At 42.0% G+C, this 13,177-nt stretch overlaps 1 protein-coding gene across 3 annotated transcripts in view; it reads right to left on the bottom strand.

The window, feature by feature from the left end:
* The window catches only part of TENM2 (teneurin transmembrane protein 2), a 1,069,972-nt gene that overhangs the window by 155,883 nt on the left and 900,912 nt on the right, over nt 1-13,177 (bottom strand). For all 3 annotated transcript variants that reach the window (XM_019534873.1, XM_019534872.1, XM_019534874.1), the window contains exon 8: nt 9,997-10,202. In XM_019534873.1, the coding sequence (XP_019390418.1) occupies nt 9,997-10,202 (206 nt within the window). The remainder of the gene's footprint in view (nt 1-9,996; nt 10,203-13,177) is intronic.

Genomic DNA, 13,177 nt, shown 5'->3' on the forward strand with positions numbered 1-13,177 from the left:
ATGCCCTTTCTGACAACCTTTTTTGAAGAATGCATCTCGCTGAAGCTAGCCTTTCCTCATTCATCACGATAGTACTAACAAGCCATGGTTTTTATTCTTTCTGATTCTGTGAACCAGAGTTACGCATTTTCATTCTGCAAAAATGTTGAAAGGTGCCCAGTTTAAGCTCTTCCACAGCCTGAGTTTCAGAAGAGTTGCTAATTAGCTACAGCAAAACAAAAAATGAAGTGGACTTGTTACCAGCAATAATTTTAACAGCCAACAAAACTTTAATAAGTTTTCATATTACAGGGGGTAAGAAAATGGTAAGAGAATTCAAGACGCAACTCCTCCCTCATATCACAAATACAGCATTGTTCAATTGATTCAGCTGATTAGGATGATTTTTCACCTCTTTCTGGAGCATCAGGTATTGACCACTGTTAGAAGCAAGATGCAGGAGAAAACAATGATTTGATACATCATAGCACATTTAGGTTCTTATATAAATTTCCAAAATCAGGAATCCTCATTTAATAACAAACTTACCATATTTAGTTTATTAAAAGATGAGATCCCCGCCTCCCATTTAACAGGCCTGCCCCACTGCCTTTGCATGTACTGCCACTCCTCCCCTGCACTCTCCAGGCTCTACCCCCCTACATCACTTCTCCCTCTCCCTTGCCCACTGTCATGCTCCTCTCTACCTTTGCTCTGTGCAGTAGGCTCCATCCCTGTTACAGCCTGGGAAATGCTGGAGCTATGGGCCAGGCTGGAACAGCAGTGCCAGCTCCATGTTGCTGCTATAGGGTCAAGCTGGAGGCATGCTCTGTGCCCTAGGCTGCACCAGGGGCAGAGCCTACTGGTATGGAGGAAAGGTAAGGGAGATGTGGGACTTGATGGGCAGGCACTGGGGGAGAGGCTTGGGGGGGAAGATGGGAGGAAGTGGGGCAGGGGAGGAGCGCAGGAATAGGTGAAGGGAGTGGTGGGGGAGAGCAGGCAATAGGGGGCAGGTGGGCGGGAGGGAAGCAGGGGGCAAGCTGCCTGCCTGTCTCGCTACCTGCCTCACCACCTCCACACTGCCTGCCCCCTACTACCTGCCCCGCACCATCCTGCACTGCCTGCCCCACTACTGCCCCCCACCTACCCCTCCTACTGCCTCACCCCCACCACCTGCCCCCTAACTGGCCCCCCATCACCTCTCCCCCACCACCTGTAGTAGTGGGGAGGAGGCAAATTTAAGCTGATCCTCTAAGAATTATATTTCATTCATGGAAAATTCTAATAAATGTTACATTCAGGATTGTCTTGTATTTTGTATAAATACAGAATCTATTTCTAAGCTATCACCTGCCGCAGATTCTTGGTACAATAACAACAAAAATCTCGGATATGCCACCAGAATTATCAATAAGTAAAAGTCTCCTTACCCTAAATAAGGATAAAATCCACTGTATTTGCCTAACGAGAGATTTCTCATTTATTATCAGCATTGTAGAGGCACCACATCACAGAGCAGGGAGGTTTGGCTCTGTTATGCTGAGACTATATCTAGGATAATAAGTTCAACTTTGGGTTACTCAAATAAGAAGGAATTTAGAAAAAAGATCATCAGAAATAGAGGGGGTTGAGGGAATTGACTGATGAAGAAAAACAATGACATCAAGCTCATGGAGTGTGGGACATGATGACCACCTATACAGTTTAAAGAGTGAAAACACCAAAAAAAGCAGGGAACATAAAATATTTAGGATTTGTAACAGAATAGGATTAGAAAAAGGAAAATTTAAGAAGAGTGTCAAATGTTTTTCCCCCAACAACAAGATGTATTAGACTGTGTAACAGCCCCTCAAGGGAGACTCCATTGCAATGCACATTTAAAACAAGACTGGAAGAAATATTAGTTAATCTCCAACAGGGAATAACTGCATAGTAAGGCAGCTAGCATAGTAAGGACTTGAGGTCCTAATAGGCTTTTTTTAGATGTCCTAATAGGCTTTTTTTCCCCCTCTTATGTGATTCTAGGGCTCCCAGGCTGATGCTGCGCTCAATTCACTAGCTCTCACAGCCTCTATATATGGAAAGTCCTTAAGAAACACACAAAAACAATACATCTAATGTTTTGATAGCTATATAACAAGTCCCCTGTGAAAACATGTCTTGTTTTAGACACATTTATCTATCTAGCACTAGATAGAGATAGATAGATGCGTCTAAAGCAAGACATATGTGTTCAATAAAATACTGTAATAGTACGTGCTTGCTTGCCTGTTGTTTTACTGCATTTCCTTCTCTTGTCTCTAGCACACCCCACCCATGCTGGCACTGGCTCAAAGAAAATTCCTGCTTTTGTGTTTTGTTTAAAAAAAAATCCACACTTGCGAAGTTTAAGCATGCCACCTGTTCTGTAGGAGGCTCATTGCTCTACAGGATGAATTCCACTGAATAATATTGAGGGTATGGACCACCGTACACTTGGAGCAGCTTCACAAGGGAGGGGGGAGTGCTGCTGTTTATAAGCACACAGCAGCTGTTCTGCTGTGACTGTTAGTGGTGATACAAGTGTGCTAATCCACCCGGGGTGACGTGGAGTGATCTGTATAGTTTCATGTACAAGTAACAGATACAGTTGTTTGCTCCAGAGCAGCTGCTCCTCCTCCTCTTTTGAAGCTGCTAGAAGTATATGCTTGTTCATATTCTTATATGGCTTCCATCACCATAGAATCTAAATTTCTTGGCCTGTTTAATGTATTTGTCCTCAAAACCTTTTGCTGAGGTGGAGATGGGCTGATACCTTCACCGTCGGGGGGAGGCGACACTGAGGGACAGAGAACTCAACAGCAGACTCCACATCTACATGCTTCCAACTTTATCATGACAATTCCTAAAAATCAAATACCTGGCCATGGGGAAAGGATTTTAAAAGATTGGATTAGGCACCTATGCTCCCTGTGCAATCAATTGGCAGAGTTAGTCTCCATTCAGAGAGCTCTGATGCTGAGCTGAGAGCTCCATAGACACAGCCAAGAGGAAGGACCAAGCAGTGGGGTTTGTCTGACCAACAAGGCTTTCCTCTGGAGCTTGGGCAGCTCTGTCCATTCAGACTCCAGAGAACTAGATTCTCTCTGAGGGTAGGTGCCTACCTGAGCATGGAGAGGGCGTTATAGCCTGTTGGCCAGAGCACTCTCCAAGAAAGTGAGAGAGCTTTGATGACCTCCTCAGTCGGAGGGGACTCAATCCCATTTCCCGCTTCTCAGGACAGCATGCTGGGTCAAAGAACTTTCCACTCTTGCTGCAACTGGGCTACTCTTCACTAAGAGTTATGAGGCCAGAGAGAGAGCAAGCCAAAAAAAACCTGACTCTACAGCTTAATGATGAGGTACTCTAAGAAGGGAAAGTCCTGGGTTTTGATTGCTGCTCTTGGTTATTTCTATTTTTCAGTTAATGCCTGTCTAATGCAGAATGCATAAAGACTTCTGGCTGCAGAGACCAGAACCTAGGTTTCCTCCCTCCAAGGGAATACCATCTTCACTAGGATACAGAAACACACCTGCTCTGGCTTGGTGTCAATGACGTCTAAACACTCCTACATCCTCCCTCTCAAGTCCCTTTGTGTATTGGGGGCAAGGAAGAGTAAGAAATGACAACGCTGCACTCCACCTGACAGCACTCTGCTCAGACCCTTTGTACATGGGACTCTGTTAGGAGATAATAATTCAGCTCACTTAATGGGTTTTGGGATAAGCCAATGCACAGCACAGATTTAAACAATTTTGATGTGCCAGTAACTTTCAGAGTATAAAAGGTATCAAACCTTTGTAAATCAGGCTCTTAAATGAGTGACCTTTGGAAATGTTACCCACACATACCTGTCAGCAGTCAGAGGTTAAAGACAGACTCATTAACTTTTGGGAAAATGTTATTATTGGGCAACACCCTTGGAAAAAAAATATGCTCCTTGGAACATTTGCTAAGTGAGGGTCAGCAGGGAGGAAAGTAGCAATAAAAGCTGACATTTCTCACTGGCAACACTCTGTTTTGCTCAGCTTGTGCTGGCAGGCTCCTCTGCCTCTCCTCTGTCTGACGCTGATTCTACCTCAGATGGCAGGGAAAGCTCAGCAGTTGGTGGAATCGAAGAGGAATAGCATGCAGGAGCTAAAACTGCTTGAAACAGCTTTAGCCACAGGATCCCTCCTTCCGTGATCATGGCTGTGACCTAGTGAAAGCAGGGTTACTTGGCAGGGCTGTCCATATCACTCCATTTTTTTCTGTATGTACACTAAATAGACTGGCATGATGCCTCCTTCCAACTTGCTCATAAAGGTCAATTCAATGCCCTGGGAAAGTCCATGGTTAAAAGCTGCACACACTAAAATCCTGGAGAAGTATGCCATGAATGGCACTAATGGAAGTTCACCCATAATGGACCCACAACATCTGTCAGCCCCTTTCTAAGCAGTAAGAGTGGAAGGGAGACAGAACGCTTGCTGTCAAGTTCTTTATGTGGGGCACACCTCTCAGAAGAGCAGAATATAGGTTAGGCAAAACTCCTCTTTCTTCCTGGTCCTGAGGACCCTGAAGGCCCTGAAGGCCCTTCCATACTCTCTCACCCATGTAACCACAGAAGGCCACTTTAAAATCTGGATTTTTCAGATTGTGGACCTCTAAGATGTAATCAGACACAGAATTTGTCTATACATTTTAACAACTGACTGCTGCAAAAGAGACATTAGCAAATGCATTAAATCACAGTACTTTTACTGACCACGTAAACAGCCTATCAAGGCCTTCCCCAGGCTTGTCTCTATTTTACTGCATGGCAAGCTGGATCATTGTTTTGTATCTCGTTGCTCTATTGATCTTTTGATTTACTGAATCTTCATGACTAATTGCTTTTATACAATGTTCTGCTGAAAATGTCACTCCTGCCCTAAAGCTACTGTGGACAGATAAATGTGCAAGACATGGGCCAGATGGAGAAAGAAAACAGATGCAACTGTGCTCATTAGGAAGAAATTCACAGGCTTGTTCCCAAACAACGGACGTAGATGTGCTTGGGATGGATGGCATAGGTTGGATATATTAAGAAATAATCCAAATTACCACTTAAAACCTAAATGGAACATTAGGAAAAATTTGAAAGGTTGGCTGCCTCCTTATTTTTATACTTCCCTAAGGTTTATAGTAGGACAGATTTGCAATAAAAATGACAAAAGACTGTCTAGATACAAAAACCACCAGAAACCTTATGAGAAAGAATCTCCTTGTAGAATTTCTTGCTCAGTTTTGCAGACCTGAAACAAATACTTCTACTGAACCAAGCCTTCCATTCTGAACAACTTAGCCTTAGCAGTTTTAATCAAATTAAATATTCAAAACCTATGGGATTTAAGAGGATTCAAAATCCAGATCTAGATTTGGACATTTTGATAAGAGTTCATCCCTGTGCCAAAATTTCCTAAGATCTATTAATTATTAACATGCACTAAGAAACATGTGTTCAGGGAAAACTTGTTTGCAAAGTGTTTTAAAATTAGTTCTTCATAAACATCTAACTGGTATATTATGCATTAAAATAACCACCCACCAGCCATCTGATATCCAAGTTGACAGCCAATCAAACAGAGTTTGCTTCAACATCTGAATGTACATGATTCAGTGTGGCATAATGCAAGTGGCAGAATACAGCATGATGCTAGACTTGTAATAAAAATAGACTGATGATAATGAATTGTAATTTGGGACTGGTGAGAACATCAAAAATATGAAAATATCAATACTGCTTATGAAATGAGGGAACACTGCAGCTGCACAGCCATTCAAATTATTTCCCGCAAGTTAAGTCAGTCTGACTTTTAACTGAAAATATGAATGTGTTTTACTCATTCAGGAAGGAAAGATTTTTGCAGCCAAGATGCTGAGTTGGAAAGGGATGTAATATATTTGGTGCATTGCTTTGACTAAACATCCCTAATTGTCGTTCTATATACTTTTTCATGCTGTCACTTGGACTATTCTGCTGATGAGCAGCAGTATCAACATTTGCTTGGATCACTGTATAATCAAGGTATGCTTGCTTAATCTTTAAGATTTACAGTTTATACCCTATGTATTAGCTGCAATTTGCAGTTATCTATTCATTTCCTTTCTACCACTTAAAAGCCACTTCTTCTGAAGGCGATGGATATTTAGTTACATAAATGAATCACAATTACACAATCTGAAAAAGTCCTGCTAGAAAATATAGCGAGTGCTTTTTTAACTCGCTCGTCTCTCAAGCCTGCATTTATACCTTTGCGCTCTTCTCTAGAGCTCCATTCCCTATCCACAGGGCTGCACAAAGCTGTTTCCAGATGGGTTTACAGCTACATCAGTTTGACTGACTCAACTAGGCATTTGGAATATTTGCCAAACAGTAATACTGAGAAGGTTAAATCTCAGCAGGGCTCTCAGACAGGAACTGCATCTTGTTGTCTCAGGTTAATCATGTACCTAATTTGCTGATTATTGACTTGTTCCCACAAAGGATTTTACTTAGCTTGACATATCAGCACCAATCAGTGATGAACTGTCAAGTGAACTTGTTCACTGCTTTTACTGCTCAAGTCCTTAACTTGCAGTAACAAGGATTTTGAATTCCAACTTGAATACGTCATTGGTGTCAACTTCAAACTCTTTTCATTAATAAAGCAATAGTTTTCTCCTTTTTTTGGAGTCAAACAAAGAGTCTCCTCTCTAGTTCAGCTTTGTGACAGGCTGTTTTCTTGGTCCCTAAGATCTCCTCTCTTAGTAACAGGCTGGAATCCTCTAGTCTGCTGTATGAGGATGCAGGGCTTGTCTGTTGGATCATCCTGTTGGCAGATGCCAAGGGTCTAGACAAAAATAGGGTGTAATTTCTGCAGAGGATGCGGGTGAATTTTGTTAACTTTGACCAGGTTAAAGGAGGACTAAAAGGTGCTGACTAGAATTTGTCACTCCTGCCAATTATAACTCACTCTGCTGAAAGCAAAACTTGAAGACCACCTGGGAGTTTTGACTACTTCATTCCTAGGAGGGATAGGTTATTATGTGCACATAATGCCAGTTTTTGTGATTGCTGTTCATTCCATAGTGAAATTAAAGGTGGTGGAGATATCTCCAAAATCATGAAAGGTTTGGGACCTTGTAACTTAACAGACACTCTTTTGTGGGACTTAATTTCAATTATGATACTCTTACAGTCAAGTTATAGGGCTGAACTCTTCAGGGCCAAAAGCCAACCTCTCTCAGAAAGGTATCCATGATCTCCGTAACTCAGTCACTTGGCCACCTCTCACGCTGCGCAGATGTTTAGGAGTAGGTAGCAACAGTGTAGCCCCAATAAATGCCTTTATGGAAGAGACTCTCTTTATGCAGGCTAGGTTTTATATAGAAAATTGAAGCACTGAGTTTCTCACAAGCCATTTCAGAAGAGTATCACAAGTTGGGATGGAGGTTAAACAACCATAAAAACATTTGCTTCTGGACTTTGTAGATTCAAAGGCAATGGTACAATGTTCATATACAATGCTGTGGAATGCTTCCAGCTCCTAATCAAGCTCACAGGTTGCAATAATAGCCAGGAAATGGCTATAGACCTAGCCCAGACTCTACCTTCAGACTAGAACAGAGATCCCCACCTCTCTTAGCCTTTCTCATGCAAAATCTATTTACTCAGGTTTTAAGGAATACGTGCATGCATGCGTGAATTTAATTCATGATACAGGTATCCTCATCAGAAATATCAAGCAGCTTCCACGGTTGCAAAGATCATGCAATTTAACCACATACTACATCTTTTTAACTTGTATCTGCTGAAAAAAGTAACAAAAATTCTTTGCAAATTGGGTGTGGAGAAATGTCAAATGGGGCACTCCCAAGAGGGATTTTCGAATTCTACATTTGAAAGCAGAGATTCACAAGGCAAATTAAACTTTGACGTTATAAAAATATACATTGCTAACAAAGCTGAGCTTCAGCAGGAATGAGTGAAAGAACTTTCCAAAATAGGTCGCTATGCTGCCTTTGCTTAGCCTCTACATTATTACTAATATAACATAAAATATATTATTGCTTACTAAGGGTCTAACTGAAGCGTTTAATTAAGGGGAATCTTTCGATTGACTTTAATGGACATTAGATGTGGCCATAATTGTCTAGTACTTTAAATCAAAATAGATATACTCTGTGCCTGTCAAAAGTAGAGAGTATGAAACACTTACTATACACAGCCTGTGAAGAAATGGCTGCTTATATTTATTTACCATTATTTTTGTGTAGTTCCTCTACTCTACAGCACTGGTTCATTGAGCTTTCGGTAATCTTGCTAATAAAAACATGCAGAACAGCCACCAGAGACAACATGAGTTTTAAAGAGGGAGTGGAAAATAGAAAAAGGAAAGCACTACCTAGTGACCACATGATGGAAGAGGCCTGAGTACAGCCATGGAGCAAAAGTAGTTATCAGAGACTCCACTCCAACACAAATATCCACCAACATTTTCACTTGAACATTATTAGCTGGGTTAACTTAGAAACCTGCCATGTTCCAACTTTGTCAAGAAAGTTACATACACTTGCACTGTCTATACTAGTTGAACATCCAAGCTACTTCACTGACTTCAGTGGAACTCAATTTATACCATTGTGGTAGCATCTACATGAGACACTGACTGCCCAATAGCTCATTACTACTGCACAGTGGCGTCATGTCAAGAAATGTGATGTATTGCTACTCCATAGTAGTAACGAGCTACTACGCAGTCAGTGTCACCATAAAGCCATTCAGTGACACTACTGTGCAGTAACTCTGGTTACTGCAGTCACTTAGTACTTGTATATGCAAGTACTAAATGACTGCGCAGTAACAACTGTATCTTATGTTGACATGGCCTGTGAGGGCAAAGTCAGGCCCTTTGTTAATCTAGTTTTGTATGTGGACCACTTTAATCACCTTCAGTACATTAGTTTGAGATACTTGCCTGCTACTACTCTTTCACCGGTGTAATGCCAGTGAGTAAATAGGAATTATTCCTGAATCACACCAGGGTCACAGTATTTTCATTATTATTATTTAACATTGTCAATGGAGAAATACAGGCATTTATTTAAAAGGGGATGTTACAAGGGTTACAAGAAAGTGAATTTTAACTGCTCCTGTTAAAAAAGCCACAGTTCCCGTGATGAATTACATGCTTTATTGTAATATTTCTGTGTTAACTGTGTTCACATTGTTGTAATATTGTATGACTTGGTTATCTCCTTAGCCTATGTATAGAAAAGAAGAGGTTGAATGCCAGGACTGGCAGGAGGAGACAAGATGCACCTTTAGCAGTAGCAAATTCTGAATGGCTTGTTGACATATCACGTATAACACCCAGAAGGTGTCCAAAGGAGATAAGCATGACAATGGGAGAGCAATGGAAAAGGTATTTTGGCAGGTCTGGGATCTCTGGAGTCAGAAGAATTTTGGGGCGAGCGAGAGAAGGGAGAATCTCTGTGGGTGCTCTTGGCTGTGCAGGCTGGACAGGGGATCCAAGGGGGTTAAGAGAACCTCTGGCTGGGCTGCCTTTGCCCCAATAAATGCCTTTATGGAAGAGACTCTCTGCTGTGCCGCTTGTAACTTTGGGTTGCACTTGGTCCTTACCTGAACAGAAGGTGAAGCCCCTCTCTTGGGGTGAAACTGGAAGCTAGCTCCTTGAGTCAGGGCCATGGAAAACTGGTGAAGGCAAGAGATTGAAAGGCAAGGGGTCTCAGAGTGGAAAGCTCTCAGAGACCAGACAAGGGCTTGGTGGTCCCAAGCAAGTAAAGCCTTGGAGGCTATGGAACAGTTTCACACAATAGATGCTCCACTTATAAATCAAACTACATCCATGAGGCACAGAACCCAGGAAACTCATTTTAAAAATCAAAGTCACACTCGCATCAATTACTTTCCATTAGATCAGTAATATATTTAGCTTTTCACTTTCAAGCCTGCTAAGTATATTCATGCAGTACCTGGGCATGTGATGGTGGAAGTCCTCTTCTTATATAAACACCAAAAAGAGCATCCTTCCCTAAGGAAATGTTGAATTTAAGGAACTGTGGCTGGCTGATGTGGATCTGAGACCTCCAAAATACACCTGGTGGTACTTCCTGGGTGACTCTGCGTCCAACCTCTGCCTCCCCACTGTCTATGCTGCTGTTTCTAGTAAGCCAAGGTCCTAGAAGACAGAAATAAATATTAATTAGCTGATACTTTAATTGAAAGACAGACATTTTCAGCAATGCAGAGCATTTATGATGAACTGCTGAGGCAATATTACTTTTTAAAACAAACCTCTCTCTTTTTATAAGACTTCCCTTCATTTGCATTGATGCAATATCATTGCTTTCAATAGGCTTGTAAGAATTTGGCCCCGAGGTTTTAAAGCTATAAACTCATTCCCTAGGGTATCTGAAATCTTGTGTGCAGCTCTTCCGCTTTTTAATTCTATGATTGCTCTTTACTGATCAAATATAATAAGAGCAGAGTGCCAGTTAAGCACATACAAAGCTCCTTGTGCTCTTTTCAGCCATAACTTGAAGGTGACCAGGATATGAAAATGATTATGAAGACAAGTTAAAGGGGTAATTTCAGTCCAATATCACTGACTTTTATTAGTCATGTTTAATATCCTAACCCAGTCCAATAGTCCCTCTTCACAAACAAACAAAACATATAAAAATGTAAAGCCCGAATAAGGAGAGAGAACTGTTTGATAGCTCTAACTGTCTGCTCTAACTTCTTTAGAAAGAGAAATTGTTATAACTTAGGTGTTGGCTTTTAAGCCCTGTTTAACTTAGGTTCTGGTTACCTGGGTTCTTTCCCTTATGCAACAATATATGACCAGGTAAAATACACTTGCTGATGGTCCCTAGACATGAATTACTGAAGACAGGAGGTAGAACTTTTCTGGAAGCCTGTGTCTGGCTTTCTATGCCTGAAATCATTAGCCTGCAAGAACACAATGCAGCAACATTTCAGTTAGAAGGTGTGGGCACTTGGTTTACTTTTCCATCTACTTTGGACTTTTTTCATGGCCTTTTTTGGTCTTAATCATGGGGAGGGAAGGGAGAGAATGTTAGTAATGCAGTTCATCTCAGGCATAAACTGATCTTTGATTTTGTGCATGATGAAGCTTGGTACACAGTGATGAATGTATTCCAAGTTTTTAAAATACATCAAATAAGATCAGAGAACTACAAAGAACATCCATTATGCTCACAAACATCTAAGGCCACCTCCTAATGTCACCATCGCTTCTAGCTAATGGGTATTTGAAACATAAAGTTTCCATATTTACTTGATTCCAAGATGAGTTGTGTTCCCCCCTCCAGCCACAATTCAACACGAGGAAGAAAAGCCCTTTGTCTTGGATATAAATACAAGGCAGAGGGGGCAAGACGTTGCTGCATCTCCAAATCCAGATCAGGGCCAGTGTCAGAGCTGCAGCAGCCACTTGCACCCAACTCCATCTACCCCTCTCCCTGTTCCTTCTCTCAGTCACAGCTCCAGCTCCATTCCCTCCTGGGCACCAAGCACACGCAAGCCCTGGACCCTGCCGAGCCAAGCAGCTGTGGCAGCAGTGGCTCCAGATGCAGGACATCTGTGCCTGACTGGGCATGAGTCAGCGCTTGCATGTTTTCTGTGCCTGGGAAGGGAAGGAGTCAGCACCAGCGCCATTTTTGACAGGAAGCATCTGGGGGCAGAAGTTGCAGGAGAGGAAAGGATGCTGCAGGGGAGATATTGCAGAGGTTGAGGAGAGCAGACAGAGGCTGCAGTGGGGGGCAGAGCCTGCAGGGAGGACAAGCGGTGGGGTCCCCCTGTGCTTCTGTGATGCTTTCCCCACTTTCCACAGCCCCTCCTTCCAACAACTTCTGCCTCTCACTGCCTCTTTTCCCTGCCTGTCTTGTGGCTTTTCCCACTACGCTGGTGAGGGGAATGGATTTCAGATGACCTCTGAATAATTAGATTCTATACATGGAAAAGTATACAAATTTTATACATTTTCCATATACAGAATCTAATTATTGGTGGATCATCTTAAATTCAAATACTGTTCATATCCACTAGAAGCATAGCTATTTTCTGCCCCAGTGTAAACATTACTTTCAAAAGAATATATGTCTGGGAAGGATCCCTGTACACCAGTGAATGACTTTATGGACATAACAGGACATAACAGCATGGCATGTAACTGCACTCAATTGTGGGAGGTAAGTACCAAAGCGTCTACTCTGTTTTCATAACATGCATTACATATGCATTACAGCATGATTTAAATTTTGAACTCCACATTACCTATACTTCTGGCACTAACATTTGCTGTTAAAGATATTACCTCTCAAAGATACTGCCATGTGTGCTCACATACAGATGCATGAAGAAATAGAAGCATTGAGACACCAGTGTCAGCTTCTCTCTCAGGCAGCAAGGAGAAGAGATGAAGTCCAGTGTTAACCCTTTCACAGACACTCTATCTGACAACAGTTTTTGACTGAGCAGTTGCCAGTTTGAGAGCAGGTGTGAAAAGGTTAACACTAGACATCACCTCTCCTGTTTGCTGTTCAAGAAAGAAGCTGATAGCCAGCTTGCAGCAATACCTCTCCCTGAAAAAGCCAGTTCCAGGCCATGCCTTGAAAAATCTTTTTTTCCCTGCATTTCACTTTTCAAAAACTAGGTGCATCTCTTATTTGGGGTGTGTGGTATGCAAGGAAATACAGCATATTTACATATTTTAAACTAGCAAAGGAATGCTTTGACTAAGAGTTGCTAATCTTTAAGCAGGAGTTTAAATAAGCTGTGTCTGAATTGCTAGGTTAACAGGTCTTCAACAATAAGTGAAAAAGGAAAGGGAAGTGCAAGAATGTATGGGCTACAAATGGAACACAAAGAATTAATATAATATCCAACAAAGTACCCATGTAGCAGGCCTGTGTGAAGTAGCCAGTATTCACTTTGGATTTGGATTCAGCTGATTCAGAGGGACAGTGATTTGATTCCAAGATTTGAATCACTGTCCTCATTTGATTTGGCTGAATTGGATCCAAAGATGTGGCACCACTTTGGAGTCATACCCTAAACAGGCAGCAGTCCTCACTGCACTGGACACAGCTGCCTCCAGCTGGTAAGTCTGTTGTGGTGGGTGGGCGGGGG

Source organism: Crocodylus porosus, unplaced genomic scaffold (assembly GCF_001723895.1).
Source record: "Crocodylus porosus isolate Cpor-Errol unplaced genomic scaffold, CroPor_comp1, whole genome shotgun sequence".
NCBI classification, from domain to species: Eukaryota; Metazoa; Chordata; order Crocodylia; family Crocodylidae; genus Crocodylus; species Crocodylus porosus.